At 39.4% G+C, this 20655-nt stretch overlaps 1 protein-coding gene across 15 annotated transcripts in view; it reads right to left on the bottom strand.

Moving 5' to 3' along the window:
- The window catches only part of KIF1B (kinesin family member 1B), a 96149-nt gene that overhangs the window by 12639 nt on the left and 62855 nt on the right, over positions 1-20655 (bottom strand). For 5 of the 15 annotated variants that reach the window (XM_074848483.1, XM_074848491.1, XM_074848486.1 and 2 more), the window contains 13 exons: positions 20375-20512; positions 19374-19622; positions 13901-14019; positions 12009-12094; positions 11733-11862; positions 11214-11373; positions 10525-10615; positions 9984-10102; positions 8967-9022; positions 6170-6278; positions 5479-5545; positions 3985-4069; positions 3621-3726 (listed from right to left, as the gene is read on the bottom strand). In XM_074848483.1, the coding sequence (XP_074704584.1) occupies positions 3621-3726; positions 3985-4069; positions 5479-5545; positions 6170-6278; positions 8967-9022; positions 9984-10102; positions 10525-10615; positions 11214-11373; positions 11733-11862; positions 12009-12094; positions 13901-14019; positions 19374-19622; positions 20375-20512 (1515 nt within the window). Of the gene's footprint in view, positions 1-2081; positions 2109-3620; positions 3727-3984; positions 4070-5478; positions 5546-6169; positions 6279-8252; positions 8454-8966; positions 9023-9983; positions 10103-10524; positions 10616-11213; positions 11374-11732; positions 11863-12008; positions 12095-13900; positions 14020-19373; positions 19623-20374; positions 20513-20655 lie in introns of all 15 variants that reach the window. The other 10 variants (XM_074848478.1, XM_074848480.1, XM_074848479.1 and 7 more) reach the window with 5 other exon arrangements.

The raw sequence follows: 20655 nt of genomic DNA, 5'->3' as shown, positions 1-20655 counted from the left end.
AAATCATTAGATCTAGAGTCACCATTACACTCTCTCCTCTCTAACAGATGCTTAAGGGAATGAGCTTTCTCCTTTCTCACATGTAGAGACTGATTTCAATGGAGGTTCCTTTGGAAAGAAGCCCTGTACCCTTATCCAGGAATACAGCACGCTTTTCTACACCGGTAATAGACAAAGAAGGTATTAATTCTTCATCAACTCCATATAATTTCCCTCCCAAATCCCCTTGCAGTTGAGGTTTTCCATCCCATTTCAAGTCCAAATGACATGGTTCTAAAAGCAAGCAGGTGCTTCATGTATATTATTTTTAAAAAAAACAGTTATATCTCTAAAGAGTTTCTGTAGTAATGCCCAAGGCCAACTCAGAAAAATAGAAAATTAAACCAAAGACAAATGACAGAAAGCAGGGTGGGGGTGGAAGAAAGAAATAACAAAACAAGAAAAAACATGAAGCAGCCTAAGAGCAGACATGTCAGAAACAAAGAGTTCTGATCTCAATAAAAGTTCCCAAGAACCCCCTTTTCCTGACACCAGTTACACAATTCCAAGCTAATACACTGAGACATCATGAACTGTGCAGTCAAGTAATACAATTTGAGAATACTGCTAAATACTGCTTGCATTTGCAGTAGCACACTTAAGAAATTACTTCTAAATGTCTTACTTCTGCTAAAATGCTAAAGAGAAACATATTCTAAAGGCTAAGTAATTGGCAACTTTAAAAGCACTGTAATGTAATAATCCTCACTTGAGTTGGATTAGACAAACAACATAGGTTGTCCTCTAACCCTTTACAAATCTGTGTGGAGTCCCCATGTTTTAATCTTTCATCATGTCTTAGTTATGAGAGTAATTTTTGTAAACTTTTAGCAAGCTCCAGATCTGCTATCCGGGTGGAAGAAAAAGTAGTAAAACCTGGTTCTCCACAGATGGGAAAGCCAGCGTCCCCAGGCCCTGAACCAGCTCTGCACCATTTGCCAAACGTGACTGCTCACCATGAAGAGAGAACACAGGTGTAAACATTCATCAGTGCAGCACTAACCGCCCTTCTTTAGCAAAATTGTGATTTTTGGATGAACACCAAGTCAAGTATAGCTTCAAGACAGTTACTCTACTGGATTCTGTCTAGCCAGGAAGTTAAATATACACAGTCTTGCCTGTCCAAACCAGAACTTGCTAGAATAGTTATAGAGGGAGACAAAAACCAGAAGTGAGCAAACTTCTTTCAGCACAGCCAATAGTGCATGGAGGAAAACGGAGCACAGTACAAGCAAAGCATGGGAAACAGGAGAAACAGGTTAAAAGGCACCAACGTATAGTTAGAACTGATTTTTAAGTGGATTTTAGCATTAGTGAAAGGTGGTGAATTGAGAACATTGAAGACTTAAGTCTTCTCTTTTTCAAAGAGGCAGAACATAGAAAGCAGAGTGCAAATTGTCCCAGATTGTGCAGCCAGCATGCCTGGCTGGGATCCAGTCTGGAAGGTGAAAGAGGAATCCAGTCTGAGCAGCTACTACATGTCTCACTTCCCTGCCAACTGGTAAACTAAGCAGCAGCAACCACATGGTTAAATTTCAGATGCAAATCCAACCTAATAACAGAGGTTGAGTGCCAGTCACATGGCAGCCACTGCTTTTTGTTCAGCGCAACTCCAAGCTGGAATTTCAAGTAACCTAATTATTCAGTCCTTGACTTGGTACTTCAAACATGGCAAGCATTACAGAGTCAGAGACAGTAAGAAATTCCAAATTTAGTTATTTGATATAGAACAAAGGAAGAAAATAGCAGGGACTACAAGTAGGGACTATAATGGCACATTTTGAGAATCAAAAAGACTGAACGAAGGAAACTATCTCTTACGTGTGAATGAAAATTCACCTTGATAAGATCCCCACTGAATTGTACCTGAATAAATCCCTTACACAAAGGAGGAGGAGGAGGTATACTACTTCTGGAAGAGCTAAGAGGCATGCTAACAGAATTCAGTAAAAGCTAAAGAGAAATGGCAGCAATAGAAAATGAGACATAAAGCATTCTATTTTCAAGAATCTTTATGTACAAAGGAAGCAAACAGAAAATACCTAGGCATATCCTTATCAAGAAAGAGCCTGTAAAAACATAGAAAGAGCTTCAGTTAGTGCAGCCAAAAGCCGAACAGAAAAGCAATAGCTGAGAGGAACAGAACAAGTGGACTTCAAAACAGAACAAAAACACAGCAAAAAAAACCACACCAGCCAGGAAAAAAGTCTGCAGACAACGACCAAACACAAGACATACCCCTTACCAGGGCTTCAATCCCTCTCCCCCACCCTGCCATGCACTCATCCCACAGCTTAAACCTTGGCATTTTGGTAAGAGATGATCAGCAGCTTCACTTCACTCACACTCACTGCTCATCCAAGCAGCTCACCTAATAGAAAACTAAAGAGCTATACAGGAATTTCTTGAAATTGCTAGAGAACCGTAAGTGTAGGGCTTTCCAACTGCAAATCCAGTAGTATCAGACTAGAAATGAGCAACAGTCCCCCTACATTCCAGTTATACTGATCCATTAATTCAAATACACTAAAAATAAAATACCCACTTCTCAGTGGGAGGCAAATAACTGCTAGAAAGCCCATCACCGTGTGCGTTTGCAGTCACTAGGTGGCAGGAAGCCACTCAGCTGGTAGGAGCACTGTCCTGAATCCACCTTTAATATCGCAGTGGTATTTCAAAGTCCAAGCCTCTAATGGAGAAGGAAGAAGCCATTTCAGCTCCTAGAAGGATACCACCTCCAGCATTCAGCAGCTGCAGCAGAGATGGGCTCCAGAACAATCCTCTCCCCTCTGGAAATGCTCAGAGTTAAATTTCAGGGATATTACTGCTTTGTACCAGCTAAACAGAGCAACGGAGTGATCAAGTGACTTGGCTGATGTCAGAGGAGGGAGAGGCTGTGCCGGCAATGCAGCATTCTGCTTCACTGCCCTTTGTTGCAGACACTGAAGCAAAACAATGTGGAGTCTGACTGATCTTTACAGCAACGCACCCTAATGAGGAGACACATGAAGCCAGAAACCTTCAGACAGGGGCCCTGCTGTTGCCCAAATGACTGCAGTTACATGGAACAGACACCCCCTTATTAGAACTAGAGTAAATTTGTGATAGATCTGTATAAATTCACAAATTATAAAGTTTAATTTACAAAGCATGGCTCTTGCTTCCAATTGTCCCATGCTTGTTCCAGGAATACTATAGGTATGTACACATCCATAAATACATCCCCCAAGATTGCCCTTGTACTTCAATGCTGTATTCTAGCAACAAGCTTTGATGTCAGTTTAAAAGTTCTGGGTTAAATTTTGAGGCTCCCTTAAGCTGTTCCTTTCCATCCTCCCTTTATGGTGCTTACACATGGAAAGTAATTCAAATGCATTATCAAAAAATCCTCCATGTAGACCAGTGGACTTGAGCTTTAGTAAGAATTTATGGCAACTTTCGTTCTCTGTCTGTATGCCCTGTGTCCATGAAATTCTACATTAATAATTAGCAACATTCACAGCTTTCCAAACATCCTGCCAGTACCTCAGAGGTCAAAGAAATTTTAGATTCCTACTAGAGTGCTCACTCTATTTACTTACCTATTGGAGCTGTGAGAGGACTTCAGGTATTTTGCAGAGATAATATTCAAAGACAGAATAGCATCCACAGCAGCTTCATCCACCTCTGCTTTATTTCTTATGCGCCCTGAAAAGGGTACGAAAGGGAATCAGTTAAAACTAAACTTGAAACATGGAAGGAATCTGTTTCCCCAAATGTAATTTCAGACTACATGATTAACAAGCAGCTGTAAGTGAAAGTTGAAAAACTTAAGTTCTTCCTCGATCTTTTTCAAAATCCTCCTCTCATAGCCAATACTCATAAACATGACAGAATCTGATACAAAGAGAAATTATCATTAGTGCTTCTTCTTCCTTGTAGCAACATGCAAAACAGTATACTCACCAACAACCAGCTCTCGCACATCTTTCCAGTGCAACTCACTGCCCTTCTCATGGATAATTGTGACTGTGATTCTACGCTGGATTCCCTGGTAGAGTTCAAAAACAAAACACTGGTGAAGTATTGCCACATACACAGACACACTAACAATATCCATTTTGCACTTATACTGCAAAAATGAAGCAAATAAGATCATTTAAATTAGTCTGTAACTGTGAACAAGCACCTATGTGTTTCAGGGCCCTAAAATCAACTTAAGAGGAACATTATATTCTCACATATAACAGAAATTATACTTCTCCCTCCTCAATCCACAATGGCAGAGGTTTTTTCACTTAAAATAGTCCTGAAATTGTTGCTATGCTCTCAAAGAAGATATGTATGATCCCTGGGATATATCAGAGTTGACCACAAAAATAAGCAAATACTTGGGTAATGTGTGCTTATATACCTATATTAAAGTGTATATACCAAAAGAAGTTAGTAGAAAATAGCGACTGCTCACGTAGATATTCCCCTCCTTTGTCACACGTATCTGGTACAAATCAAAATATAACAAAGCTCTGTAACAGCTGGGAAGAAGGTAAAATTGTAGAATAGGAATAAACACCATATCTGAAAAAGAAAAATTCTCCAGCTGTTGGTTGCAAGATACCACTCTTGCAAATGTAGAAGCCAGCTATCCAGGGAGAAGGTGCTTTGTGTGTAACTGTTTCAAAAGAAGTTGAAATATGTTTGCCTGTATTGCGGATTTGGCAATGGAATTACAGAGGATAGAATTACTCTGGTTTGAACTGGAAGTAACTGATGAGGACACTAGTAGATCCAGAAATGAGTAACAGTTTTAATAATTTTTTAAAGGAAATTATTGGAACGTGACCGTTATTCCTAAACTGTAAGAACTGTTCCTATCATTTTAAGAAAGAGAGGAAATGCAAGTCACAGGTAAACTCTATGAAAAGGAACTGAGAATTTGAGAGTAGAAAAAAATATAACATAAACCTATAAACAATATTTAACTGGGATTATCTTTAGAATCTAGCTAAAGACAAATTATTATTAAGGATTATTACAGGCATTTAAAATGCACCAAGACATGGTCATTTTGTAGATCTGTCTCATAGTCACATGCAGCGAGAAAGAACCAAAGGAAGTTGAGTCCACATGATCCTTCTGTGTCCTCAGTAGAGATGCCAGAGCACACTGAAGGCACAAATCCAGTCCCAAAGGTTCCTGATTTTTAAACGGCTTTCATCTTTCATGAGTGGGATGCACACCGATAAGCAAAGGAAACAGCAATATACTAGGGGCCAAACATATTCTCCTCATAGCCCAAAGTTAACAGACTAAGTACAGACTGAAAGGTGACTGACCCTACAGCTATCATTAGACTGCTGTGTGGGAAAGGAGAAGACATCAAAGATGCAAAATCCAGTCATTAGCATTCTAATCTCCCCTCAGAGATCAAACTTGCTATTCTACAGCCTTCATTAGTACCTGGTGAAGCAGGAACGTCCCCTGACAGGGCAGGCCTCCAGTGTGGTCCACAATAGCAGGAATATACCTGTGTGAGACAGTGAAATCAACTGGTGGGAAAGGTAAACTAGCACAGCAATCTTCCTCTGTATTCTGCTGCCAACAGTTACCTCTCCATATAAAATCTTAAGAAATAAGAGTGTTTCTACTGACTCTCGGACTGGACTCTCTATTGCACCACAGTATCAGTGCCAAGTATCATATACTGTACTTCCAGTGCTTCTGGAAAACTCTGTGGAACTGGCTTTGTAAAAATAATCCCTAAAGCCCTGTCAGGGGAAAACCTTCTCTGTAGCAGAGGTGAACATAAAATAGGGCCTGCTAGATGACTTCTGGAGCATAAAGTCTCTAGTGACCCAAAGAATCTAAACTCACAGCCTACATAGGGTAAGTTTTCCCAACACCTGTTCAGCTGGTGTGCATGGGCTTTCTAAGTGGAAGGATTACTTCAAGGGTGAAAGGATGTCATTCTGTCTCTTCAGTCCTTTCAAGTGGGGACAACAAATGCCAGCAGAATTTACATCCAATCACTACAAACTGGCCAGGCCACCACCCAATAGTGACTGCTAAACATCACTGCCTGAACAGAACAAAGGGTGAAAGATCAAACTCCTCAAACCCACTGTTCTTAAAAGATTAATATGGGACTTACTCCCCTGTCGGCTCCAATTCGCTGATCTCAAACCACACAAGGAGGTCATATTTGCTCACACTCTGGCCCAAGCTAGGTTTGCTCATAGTATTTAGCTTTGTCGCTGGCACTTGAAGACAGGAAAAAAAAAAAGAAAGAAGAAAAAAAAAAAGAATGGTTTACAAAGACTGAACAAGTAAAGCTCACCCTAGGGCTCACAGAAACATGTCATTTCTATGATCCTACATGTTCTATGTACATACACAGACCACATCTTTTTCCATGAAAATGATGTTGCTTACAGCAGTCATTATTTCTCAAAGGGGTGTTTTCTAAATCTAAGTTACTAGATTAAAAAAAAATTAAGTAACAAAAGTGTATCCAAGAAACTTGTAAAAATATGCAGTTTCTCTACATTCACAGTAAAAGAGTTTCCTTAAATGTGCATCGGTTACTTTATGGCTTAACAGTTTGTGATTTAGAATTGCTTAGGTCTGTTCGTCTGCAACATTACTCACCCATGAAGTACATTTCCCCTTCCCCACACAAGGCAAAAAATAAAAAAGAAACTAAGAAATTAAAACGTTGGTCTTCACTTCTTCATGTTACAAATTGCTAGTCTCCTGTACCAGTTTAGATAAGATAACGTGTATGTAAAAAGGCTGAACTAGACTTATTCCAGAGCCATAATTCTGCCAATTGTATGTTTCTGGGCTCCTTATGTTTTGGTATTAGTGATTACTACTGGCCAGATCCCCTCTAATTCCTTTCATACAAATGTAGGGATAAACCATGCTAAAAAACCAAGCGGGATAACTGAAATTCTCAAAATAACCTGATGTTCCTTCACACATACGGACATCACACCTTTTAGCTATCATTACACAACTTCTCTTATCTGTTTGTTCATTTCATTTTTGTAAATGGGAACATTTTAAAAGTTTAGTTCCTGTGTATGCTGACAGGTATTTCTGTAACTCTGCAGTTGATCTTCCATACTAAACTCATTCTTTTTATTAAGCCAAATAACTATTGTCCCTTGTAGGCTCTCAAGCTCCATTCTTCCCTTGCTCAAATGTTCTTTAGGTTCTCCTGTCTTCACATCTCTGTATATCTTTCAGCTTCCACCATGACTTAATTTCCCATGCACTGGAAGGGCATAACAGGCCCCAGTTAAGAAAAGGTCCTTAAAGGTGTGTCTGTGTAGTCTCTTTTGAAAGAAAAAAACAAGTGAATTCTATTTCTTCTCTGGGTAAAATAGCAGCTACCTCTATATTGTCCCTGTCAGAGGGACAGATTTTACAAGAATCAGTTATTCTCAGCACTAAAATTCCATCACACTAGGTAGCAAGCTTCGGTGTCATCATTTACTCTTCCCATTCATTTCTCAGGGTAGCCACTCTCTTACACCCATCATACCATGTGGCTGCACATGAACAGCTAGACTCAGTCCTGTTGACAGCAAGAGGAACATCAAACACACCAAGTTTATGTGGTCTTAAGTCACTCAAGTTTACTGCTAAGCAGAGAAACTCAAAAACACCAGAAGAGAGAAACAACAGAAAGACACATTTAACTAAACATGAAAGCCAGTTCTAGTAGTTCTCATGGACTTGCTCTGGCACAATTAATAACCAGCATATTGTTTGGGGTTTTTTTAATAATAAAACAGAACACAGATATAGGTGAGGAACAGTACTGTTAGTAGCAAAAAAAGATGATGAGCAAAAAGGAAACCTATATAGAACACAGCAGAACATTTCCTCTACAGCTAGCTGTTTTTTCATATGCAACATCTCTCATCCCAGTATCAAAAAATTATGTACAGAACACACAAAAAAAAGTCAGAGGTCCAGGAAGTCTCAGGGAATAGATCCAGTGACAGAAAAATACGTGATACCTAGCACACTGGAGTTTACAGACTCTCTGTATGGTTCTCTCTAGAATAGCCCTAAACTTAAGCACAGCATCATCCTTCCATGACCACAACCAGAGCAGTTTCTAGCCCCAAGAACACTACATGATAAAGATAAGGAAAAAGGAATTTTGAAGCATGTTTTGGAACTACTTCTACATCTACCATAGATCAAGTTTGGCTACTAACCATCTCGTTTAGGAACCCGCTCACTCTGACAACTGGGAACAGGCAGAAAGAGAAAAGGTGGCAGCTGGTCAGCTCCATCCTGGAAAGCAGCCACAGCAGAGGATGCAAGCACGTTGGCATGCTCGGATAGCGCGTTCAGCACATGCACGTTTACATAGCCAGACATAAGATACCTAATCAACTCAATTTTTCTTTCATGGTCTGCAAAGGGAATGGAACACACACAAAAAAAGGATGGTAGAAATATGCAGGTGAGAGAAAGCTGGAGAAAGAGGAAATTAAGGAGTAAAATGGAAAAGAAACCACAAAAGAGTTCAGCATGCATTATTACAGTTAAGCAAAGAAAACCAAGGATCATTTCAACAAGACTGACTCACTAAACAAGAATGTTAGAGAGCAAAAAGATGAAACAGTTAATGAATAAACAAATTCCAGTCAAGTGCTCAGTAAGCACATAAAGAGCCACAGCCAGATCTCATGAAATATGGTCAACACCTCAGGAATGAAATTCTACCCTTTAACAAACCAAGAAGTACTTCCTGCAAGAGGAGGTTGAAAAGAACACACAAAAAAGAAGACAGCCAGCAAAGATGGATCCAATGCCCTCTGCAACACTCCATTACATTTCTTGGTGTCCTGAATAGCTTAGGAGAACACTACAACCTTCACTTTCAGTAGCAGATGTGATGTACAGAATTAGAGAACTGTTCTCACCTGGCTTTGAGAGTGGCATAGGGGGAGGAAAGAATCTTCGGGAAGGCTGTGGAGGGCTATAAAGAAATAAAGAGTTTTCAATATAGAGGCAGCTAAACCTAAAATACATATACAAATATACACACATGCATGTATGTATATACACACCCCCCCCCCCCCCCCCATACAGTCCTTCCATCCATTTCTGTCTCTAAAAATACCCTCACAATCCCATGAAGACAGGTAAATATCACCTGTCAGGGAAACAAGTGGACTCGGCACACTTCTCCTTTTTCTATTCTGACTTAATTAATCCTGTCAGTAAAAAAAAAAAAAAAAAATAAATAAATTTACAGTTTCCAACAGCTCTACTCCCATTCTGCACTGAAAGTTTCAGTAGGTAACAGGCATTTCCTGAAACAAGTTAAGGAAAAGGAACAAGCCTCAGCTGACATCTCCTCTTAAAACCAGCACTTGCTTCCTCTTTGCAGCTGCTGCCTTCAGTCGGAGGGCTAGCCAGGCCAAGCAAGCCAGCCAATTGCCTCTTCCCTTAAGCTATGAAGACAAGGATGACTAAGGGTCCCTTCCTCAATTCCCAAAATTCAAATGCTCCACAACTTTGGCACTAGTATGTCAAAAAGTTGAAAGCCTTCTGTTTTCCCCCTAATCTCGTGTCTCTGTGTTTATGCATCAGGCCACTTGCCCTGAGGGAAGACTGCATCTTGGAGCATTGTTAAGGTTTACCCAGAACTCACTGAGATCATCACTGAAGTGCTGAGTACAATATTCTACCACCACAGTGTGTGCAGGGTGGATGCAGCTGTACTGGCAAAACAGCTTTCCATGTTTGAGAAGGCAGAACAAATCCATCCCTCACTAACAAAACATCCTACACCGGGTAAATAGGCCTCTGTCAGCAACCCTGCTCATGAGGGTGTTGCTATATAATTTCAGGAGTATGAAAAAGTACTGCCCAAACTGCAGAGCTAACCTGAGCATGACCACAAACAGCCTTTATGCCAGAATAGTGGACAATACCTGTTGAGATCCTGCCCTTGCAGATGGAGAGGATGCTGCTGGTAATGCCCAAAGACTTCAAACACAACAGGCTTCGTTTTGATGTACTCCACAAATGATTCCGTCACTTCCACAGCAATCTATTAGGCACAGTAAAGAAAAAAAAAATGAGACATACAAAAAGGAAATCTTACAAGTCTGGATTACACAGTTCATAAAAATAGATATATTCAGTTCATCTGAGATCATGAGCACTGCTATTCACATATTTTTTATTTCCTGAATTCTAGACTGCTTTCACTGAACATCCTGAAAAGGGAACAGAGAATTCAAAGGCAGGAAGTAGAGGTGAAACAGAAGAGTTAAATCTGCCACACAGAATCATTCTGTATTTTGTTCTCCATTAGCAATTACATCATTCACCTGATCACTCCTGCTACTGTCTATTCTCAGCAATTCTCCTTGTCCCCCCTTCCCATACACCTCTTATGAGTTTAACAAGGATGCACACAACTCCCAGTGCTACAACCAGCACTTACTATTCACGTAAAGCTTTACTTACATTCTGAACATGGTAAAACCCAAGGGGAGTCCCTCGACCATTGTTTTTGAGAGGTTCTGTTGAGAAAGCTTCATCATGCCGATGTAAAAAGCTTTAAAATAAAACAAACAAAACACCACAGAAGAGTTTAGCGAAGATTGCTGTGCTGTGAACCCAACGCTAAAAGGAAACCCATAAATTTATTCTGCTAGAACTTCACAGGGAGTTGAGTGATGGTCTAAAGCTAGGAATACCCTAGTCTTTGGGACAATTCCTGTTCTTTTTATGACTCCCATTTTCATTCTCTTTCTTACGAAACTAAGCCAAAGAACACTTTCACTTGAGCGCTACTGATTTAGTCAAGGGTCATACAGCTTCCATTCCAACTCAACATAGGTACAATCTAGTACTGAATTTTTCACATTAAAAGCCATTATCAAGCAAAAACTTAAGATATCTGTAACTAGTAACTTATGAGTCCACTCTGATTCTTAATTCCGTTCTGCAAAACTTTATTCCTTAACACCACGCTAACACACAGCAGGTACTGCTCGTAACAGGAATTCCAGTAACTGACAAGGTGTTTTTCTCTGCTACACCACACTGCCACTGATTTGAAGAGCTCTCAATCAGACCCTCCATTGCCCACTGTTATTTGCACTCTTTATCAAGCCATTAATTCCCCATTGTAAATAAGGACAAATTCTTACTTGAACTGGCAGAAAATATCTGCGTATTCAGGAAGGATGCCGCTGGCCTGTAGCACTGTCACACGGAAGGTAAACACACTACCCAGTTTCAAGTGATCACCAATTTCCTCGGTGAATCCTTCCATAGTCATCTTCCCATCCAAAGTGGCTGACTTCAAGTCTTAGGGAGACACAAACATCCCAGATGAAATCACATTTTTCTTTTTTTTTTTTTCCCCCCTCCTTTCTTTTCTTAAAATATCCCTTCTGGCAACAGTTTAGTCCCGTTTCACTATTTTGTTTTTCTTTCGAGCTCAAATTATTTGTTGATAATCAAAAGATTCAAATACCTGGGAACAGTTTTCCTGCAGAGTTCTTCAAATGAGTAACACCAGCATCTATCATATGCAACCCATCAGTTACACCTCTTCCTACCTATCATATTCTTGAAGTACACTCAGGACCCCTTTCTCTCACTGACTGAAGAGTGTCCCAGATTTCCCCTAAGTTCTCCAAAACTACTACATATTTCTTGCTTACCTAGCTCGTTCATTCTGTTGATCTCCTCTGGAGGAGTAGTAACCTCGGAATTCTGTCCTTGCCCTTCCACAATTCTTAATTCTTCCAACGATAGTCCAGACCGAGTCATCGCAACTGAAGAAAAGTCACTCTGCAAAATTAAATGAAGTGGCATGGAACAGACTCCTGCAGTTTCTGGTTTTGCCATCCCCTTCTTCCCCCGCAATACTTATTCTTTATTTAGAAGCACAAACTACTGCACTCAAAGAAACCTAAATCAATTTTAAAATTTCTTACCTTATCAAAATATTCATTGTCAAATGAAATTTTAGCTGTGCCAGACTGTCGAATACCAGATCCATAATCTGGGGCTTCTTCATCAGCTAAAAAACATAAAAAGAAAAAATAATGACGGGGAGGAGAGGGAAACACCCTCAGAGTTATCTAAATGGAAATTCTGATTACAACAGAAACCAGTCCATAAAGCAGAAGAGGCCTGGTTCCAGTCAACCAATGACAGATTACAGTAAGTGCTGGAAAAAATCACAGCAGAAATCTATCCATCAGAAGTCAAGTGTGGGAAAACAACAGGAGAAACTACAAAGTTTCATCAAGAATATACTTAACTTTAGAGCACTGTGAATGCAAAACTTTAGTACTCATTTTGATTATTTACTTACTTCTGATTATTATACCCAAGGTAAATTAACACACCATAATACAACCCACATGGGAATACATACTTACATTGATCTAAACTGCCATCTAAAATTCTGTAGCCATAAACTAAGCAGTAACACTAGCAAAGCTTCACAAGTAGATGCTGTAAGTTTGAAAGGCGGTTCTGTGTGTACAATCTGTCCATTTAACCTCCTCCTCTTTGTGGAGAGTAACAACAATGAGGCCTGGTTAAACGCCAGGTATTTTTTCCCACAGTAAATGCATGCTTGCAGGAAAAATCCCAAGATTCAGAAAGTGTTCCAAAGCTTCGCTTAGGGACCAAATAATGCTGTGGCCCTTTTTCAAGACATGTCCCCAGTTCCATTTCTATTAATGATGGTGTACTCTATTTGGATGTATAAATAGAATATTTATTTGGAAATATTTGGTCAATGCTAAGGAGACTAAACTAAACTAGAAATGAGACTTTTGTACACATTAAAATAGATTTTATTTCACTTGCTGTTTTAGTCCCTGTCAGAGTGATTCTTACACATCTTCAGAGTCTGAGATTTCATTATATGTTCCCATGGAGAGTGAAACTTCCAGGGTTACCCTACCTAAACAATAAAGAAATGTTGGCACTTAGCCACTGCTAGAAAGGACAAATTATGGGAAGTATCTGTGCTCACCAGCAGGGATAAGACATGGCTAACTACCAACAGGAAAACTCAACTAGCTCAACTCACACTGGAAAAGCATAAAATATTAGCAGCTGACTAATGGACTACAGTGAAGCTCTGGCACACATACAATGGCAGTTCAAAACTGGACAAGGCAGTTACCATCCCCATATATTTACCCTTCTCATCTGAAAAGTTGGTAATTCTTGGTGATTAAACAGTATGTCAAAGCAGCTCCTAAGTCTCAGCACATTTTAGTGAGGCAATGAAATGGAAAACTGCTGCTGATTTCTGTTTATACTGTGCTGAAAACTGTCAGTTCAGGAACTTCTTCACATGCTATTGAGTCAGACAATGGAGGAGCACATCATTTAAAAGGATAGTTTGAGAAGAGCAAACACTCGGTACTTTTAAACTTTTCTGCAAGTTACCACAAGTATCAAACTTGCATATACCCGTGTCCACTGTTTATACTGGGTGTCAGAAAGAAAACCTTTGCTTTATTTTTAGTTTTTAGACTTACTGACACTAGTTATCCCTTTTGCTATCTTAAAAAGATGTGTTGCATTAGTTGCCAGGTATAAACTTCAGTGGTCAACATAATAATTTGAGAAGTTCCTGATGAGTAGCACTATTTCAAGATTTATTCATGCTTGGTCCATATGAGTCACGTCAATGAAAAAATTTCAAAAGCAAGTTAATAATAAGGAACAAATGTTCTTTGCAACACTAAAATTATTCAGGTTTGAGCATAAGAGAGAATGGTTTGATTTATTTGCCTGTTTTTTAAAGCTACAGCTATTCAGTGTACCAAAGAGTTGCAATGTAAAGCTCTCAGTATCTCACCTGCTATAGCTTGCACTGCTACTCGCAGAAATCCTCGTACTTCTCCTTTCTCACTAACAACAGCTACTCTGTGAATAAGAGGCACCGGGTACAGTAGATTGCTCAGGTATACAAATGCTCTGGTAATAGGAAGGAAAGAGAAAACACAAACAGCATTAGGCAATCATCTGTGAAACCAGACTGCAGTATTTGGTTGGCTAATGTAACATTCAAATCTTCAGACAGCCTACTTTACTCCATCTATTAGACCTGCACTGTGGTCATGTATCCACATTGTCCACACAGGGCTCTGCAGCAGTGTCAAAGCCAAGTGAAGCCACAAAATGCTCTAAATCAGAGTATACTGGAGACACAGGGCTTGTATTAGTGAGTTACAAAACATATGAAGGAGACAATTTAAGATGATGGCTTTATAGAAGGTAATTTTAAATGCACTACAATTGTAAATGGAGCTGTTGGCAAGATGGTAGAAGTCTACTAAGGAGCTACTGATTATAAAGAATTGTTTGTTTTCTACCCCATGAGTGTAGTTTGAAGTGATAAATTAAAAGGGAATTGATCTACTGTGTTCACACAGCCTCAAATATCTTACTGAACATATAAAAACACTCTTCAAAACAGATTGACTGTATTTTCTCTCTCCTGTGTTAATTTGATAACACTGCATACAGAGTAATCAGAAATTCTCAATAAACCATAAGTCATCTCTTAGGTCCCTTGGAAGATTCACTGAGTGTACTGATAGTGGAAGACTGACAGTCTTTCAGCTAAACATCTCTAGGAGAATTGTATTTGTTTCCTAACTTCCCCCCAAAAAACCCCAACAAAACACCACAACAGTACACTAGAGCAATCATTTAGAAATTACAGTTTACAATAGTAAAAGCAGCATTTAGGCCCAGTACTGGAAGATCGTGCCATATACTAACTTTTAAAGTTACATACAAGCAGGGCCTATTTTGGAACATTAACAGGTTTTATTGTACAGATTTTTAATTAGAAGTTAGACTAACGTTATCAAGTTATTTTATGTTTCTGCAATGAATTGCAAAAGTTCTTAAAGCACCACACTTCAGTGTGATTAGCTTGAGCAAAACTTTAAATGTTGAGAAGCCTAACAAGTCAGGTAAAGAATGGCTCTCAACAAGGGGGGGAAAAATGGAAGGCTTTATATATTAAGTGAGCTGTTTCAAAGTTCAGAAGAGTACTGAGATGCATAGAAGTTTAACCAATAGTTTTACCAGTCAGTAAATTCCAAGTGACTAACCAATTATATGTGTAATTTTATGAATTTATGCATATTAAATTATACTAAAGACCAGTCATTTATTTAACTAGATTTCCTTCTTACAGTCCTTTTTATTTGTCTTTATTATTAAGTTTAATTAATTCCTCAAATTTATAACTGTTACTGGTTAATACTCATAGGGAAAGTCCTGCATGACAAAAGAGGACTGAGAGAAATAAAGATGTTCACTGCCTCTTGTCTGGAGACATCAGCTGTAGAATTTATTCCATGAACACAGCAAGACTGAACCGAACTCAATTCCTTGTGACACACAGCTAAGGACCAACATTAGGAAAAGGTGTTTCTCCTTGGGTTCATATGCCCGTTCCCAGAATGAATGAATTATCTTGAAATGACAAGGTAGTCAAACAGGTGTCAGTTGTGAACCAAAGAAACAAAAATAATGCTACTAAAAAACAAAGTGGTGACAAAATGCAATAGAGAAGAGAATGATTAATAAGGCTATAAAAGTAGCAAAACAAAAAATGAAGAAAACCATACAACAACAAAAAAACAACGGCAATGTAACACTTGACTAGGATTAGGATCTAATTCCTTTTCAGTCTGCTCCAAAGTGAGGTAAGCACTGACAAAGCAGGGGAAGGGAGAAGAGACTAAATTTAAAGTAACAAAATGAAAATTTACTGGGTTGGTTTTTTTTTCCCTCTAAGAAAACATTTTCATTTTTAGCTTTGCAATTTCAGGTAGTACTTATTTGAGAAAACAGCATCCCACCATACAAGAAAACAGTCCCTCACACTAACAAACTGGAATTGTTCACTGGACTGGACCAGGGATGGAGTTCAGGAAGGTATGTAGTTATATGCTCAACAGGAAAAACACACGCAGTTTGAAAACCACATTTCAAGCTAGGGAGAACGGACATTTTTCCCCAACAGAAAGGAATCTAAGTAGCCTTGCATTGGTAGCTATACAGTAAGAGATAGTTTCACTAACTAAGAGAGGCAGTCATCACAGAAGCCTTCCTACTTCAAAGCCAAACTAGTGGAAAGTTAAAGCATTAACTGCATGAAAAATAAAAATAGATTTTTATTTGCACGGCTAAAGTTCTGAAGCTGCTGTTCAATATACAACAGCCAAAGCATTGTTTCATTAGCAACAATTTCGTCAGCTCAGTAAAATGACCATCCTAAAGAAAAAAATATTGTTCATCTTCCTTAACTTCCTTCCATCTAGACACATAGCTCACTGGAATCATTTTAACTTAGAGAAAGAAAAGCACACAATGCAAAAAGTTTTAAGCTTCCTGTTTGGTGATGAAAATGCTGGATCTCGTCTGTAGAATGGAGAGCAATAGCACATTTGCTGTATAGAGAAAAGAGCTGGTTTATGCAGCAGTACTGCCTTCCAGTGCCATTCCATCTGCTTCATCACAAGACAGTACCAAGTTAGGAGTGGATGAAGTCTTAAGGTTATCCTCCTCCTCTCCCCACATCTGGGAGGACTCCCACTCCCAAACACCCCATATGCAAGTGTCCCCCTGCACCTTAGCCCAGCAGACTGAAAGAGGGGGAGCTGTATTAGCAGAAAGATTGGTGAGGTAAAATGGCATACTCACAACAAAACTAGAAATGAAATTTAACAAACACAGTTTTTTAAAATAATCAAAACAAAAACAACAGAACTCAGAATGATGACAGATATTTTTAAAACAAACACGTCAATTCAAGTTTTAAATAAAATATCCCATAGTCCTCTCCCACCTCCCTTAAAAACATAGCAAATACTTGATATGTCACACTATTAAAGAGAATCAGCTAAAAAACAGCCCAGCATGCCAGAAGAGATGGCTAAAGGGACCAGCTCTTTTTTTCCTTTTAATAGTTATAGTACAAATAAAAGAGTCACAGCACAGAGAGAAAAAAAATACTGATGCCCAAGGAGTTGGATAACTACATGATCAATTTATCTTCCTCTCCTTCGTGACCTGGACTCATTGTTGCTGATGATCCCCCCCAGAAAACAGTAAAAATTATTATATTTTTGTCCTACACATTCCACAACATATAAAAAAGTACACAGAAGTGCTAAGGAATTTTGGTTCCGTTATAAATTGAACACTGCCTTGTGCTCGAGACAATATCTACGTAGATGGACATACCCTCTGATACTTGTGAGTCACACTGTTCAAAAGCAGAATTCTCATGCTGGAAGACACCGAGGAACCAAAATAGTTTCTACTCAGTGGTGCTAAACAGTCTAACAGCTTTCTGCTGACAGAATCGGCACAACAGAAATAGAAACAGAACAGAATAGAAACCAACAATGGGGAAAAGTCATTCAGCTGTGTATTCAGAGATAACACAAACTAAGTTTCATTCCTCAATACAATTTACAACCAACGTATTGTTCCTTGATCCTTGCAGCTTACATGGTTCAGGCGAGTACCCTGAGCTGCTGCAGCTTCATATGTCTGTCTACAGAGAGAGAGCTCAGTATTCTTTCTAATACATGGAAATGGGAAGCAAGCTGTGCAATTGCCAGGAAGCACCACTGTTTTCATTATACGCTGTATTTGCTCAGCTTGTGTTGTGCTTCCTGAAGAGTTTGTGAAATGAAGATGAATAGCTCAACTTTTTCCCAAGCACTGAAGGTCCCGCTCTGAAAGAACACGCGCAACAGGAGAATATGCTGAGTGTGCCAGCACTGGCAGAAGAAAGCCCCTGCAGACAGTGCATATATGCTTTAACTAGCTGACAACCACTTCCAAGCCAGTTAAGATGGCTTTCCCAAACTGACTCTTGTGGATCAGACTAACCTGAAAGAATTAAATTTTATAAAACACATTATCAGACACTACACATAAGGGCATAAATTCACAGAGATCAAAGAGGTCTAACGCAATTTCTAAGTAACTGTAATTTTTGTTTCAAAGACTAGATCAAGGAAGTTCCAAGTTTTAATCACAGCTTGTAAACAGGTCCACTAAAGACAAAGAATGAGGTTAGACAATACAGCTAACTGATCTAAAAGCTTGACAAAAGACTGACAAACTCACTCCCCCATTTTTATAAAGAATGCAATCGAGTTTCCTGCATTTGAGGAAACTGCAAAAAGATCCTGCCTTCCTGACCATGAAGGCTTCGCTGCTTACAGTCATAGACAAGGATAAAGCCAAGCTCTGATCCCTTCTCCTTTGTTCCTCCCTTCCGCCAGCCATAGTCTTACCCCCTCTTCTGTGTAACGCCTGTGGGAACCACCTCCCTTACTGTTTTAACAAGTAGACTGGCTTACAGAGAGATCAAATAACAAAAAAAGCACAATCGGGGGAGCAGGATAAGAAGAGAGGGGAACAAAGACACTAAATAAAATCTTTCTGTTTCTTGTCACAAGTTACATGTTTGAGCAAGACTGTGAAGATGCGGTGCAAAGTACTACATTTTTTTAACGCAACTTGCTGTCCTTAGAGTCTGCACCACAGCCTGAGGTCTAACACCACCTTAATCATACCTGGATTGGTAAAATAGAAACTTTAAAATACACTAAGCAAACTTGTGTCAGAAGTTCAAGCACAAGGCATGGGGAAAGCACCGATAAACACCACCAGCCAGTGAATTTTAATGATGACCTTTCATTACCTAATACTTGTTACCGAGAGTCATGAATAACCTGAGAAGCCAAATCATCTCAAAGAATACTGTTTTTCTCATCCAGAAAGGGCCATTCTTCTTTCTCCTCATGCCATCTTTTCAGACACAGAGGATATTAGGTGAGTTTTCAAAAAAATGCATTTATTGGACTGGACTTAGAGAATTTCCACCATACTCTGAGATTCTCTTCTAAGGGAGAAAATCACATACTACAATACTATCTTAGTGACTTTGCAATGGCTAAATAGAGCACTTAAAAGCAATGTTTAAATACTGTACAGAATTAAAACAACTGTCATAACATAGAATAAGTGTGATCTAGAAATAGAAATATATTTTCTCACATCGTCACATCTAAGGGTCATTTTTTCAATTATTATTTAAGTCTTCATGGCCTCTGACATGGGAATTTAAAACTTAGTGTTAAACTGCACTCATTCTCTGGCAATTCCAATTTATGTATATAAATATTTTGGCTGGCTTGACAGATACTCTATGCAGCACAAGGCAAAGCCATTGCAGCCTACAGCAAGAGCTGGTCCCTTTTGGCCATTCTCACAGTAACCTCACCAACCTTCCCACTAAAATGAACCAAGGGGATCGGTCGTAAAACGGGTCGCGCCCATCATTGAAGAGGTCTGATCCCTCCTCAGTTCCAACGTCGGAGCCAGTATCATCCACAAAGGCCTCATCATCAAAGTCCTCCATCTCATCCTGCTGTTCATCAGCCAGTTCAGTGATGTCAGAGTCAGCCGTGGAGAAAGTGGGGGAGGGCGTGCGATCAGCAAGACGCTCATTCACGCAGCCATGGAAAATGGGGGAGCTAGATATCAGTTAACGGAATACCAATTAACAGAGTGAGGGGAAAGAAGAACGCTTCATTTAACAGCCGTCTGGTGCCATCAGCACAGAGACCACCTGAACAACAAGCAAAGGCTTCAAACCATCTGGACTGCAATGAAACGTAAGGGAAGGGATTGCTAATAAAGTCAGGAAAAAGAGCATCCTTGAACTGAGCAGAAAGCAAACGAAAAATGAATATAAACATGGCCGAACATACCGGTATTGAGAGCACATCCATTTAACAGAACTACAATTCTTATTTCCACACATAGTATTTTTGTAAATAAAAATATTGTAAAGGTGCAGCCGACATCAGGAATTACTAAAGAATCCATCAGATATTAGGTAGTTCCATAGGCTATGACCAAACTATTTGAACCATGTATGTAAGCAAGGCTCTGGGCCACTTTTCCCCTCAGTGTTCTTCATATTCTCACAGCTCTGCTCCCGTGACTTTAGATAGAACACAGCTAGCTATATTTTTTTAAAATAAACTTATAACTTACAAAGGGTCCAGTCAAATCGGATTCCACAAGGTTACACCACAACTGGCAACATCCTAAAGAGCATTTTCTGCTCTTCACTATAGTTTAAGTTTATCAGAAAACCCTGAAAGACAACACACACAACTAACACTAGTGGCCATACAGTTTATAACCGTTCGAAGTCAGAGTTCATCCAGAGCTGACAAGAGTTACCAGAGTACCAGCAGCTGAGATTATCGTCACATACCTTCCAACAAGCTTGAACCAATGAAAGCGATCGTAAAAGGGGTCACTGCCTGTCATTGCGCTTTCACTCTCATCCTGTGTGTTAGATGCCATTTCCCCAGCTCTGTCATACATCTCACGCATCAGGTCCAACCTCTGCCTGTGTAGAAGAAAGCAGGATTAAAAAACTAATAGAGCGTGAATAAAAAAAGCAGGGAACACAAAGGGGGGTACACTGACATGACCTATATTAAATTATATATAGAAAAAGAAGAATAAAGAACAGAGTAGTCTGTACCACTA

Source organism: Strix aluco, chromosome 22 (genome assembly GCF_031877795.1).
Source record: "Strix aluco isolate bStrAlu1 chromosome 22, bStrAlu1.hap1, whole genome shotgun sequence".
NCBI lineage: Eukaryota > Metazoa > Chordata > Aves > Strigiformes > Strigidae > Strix > Strix aluco.
This window is presented reverse-complemented; position numbering and strand designations above follow the sequence as displayed.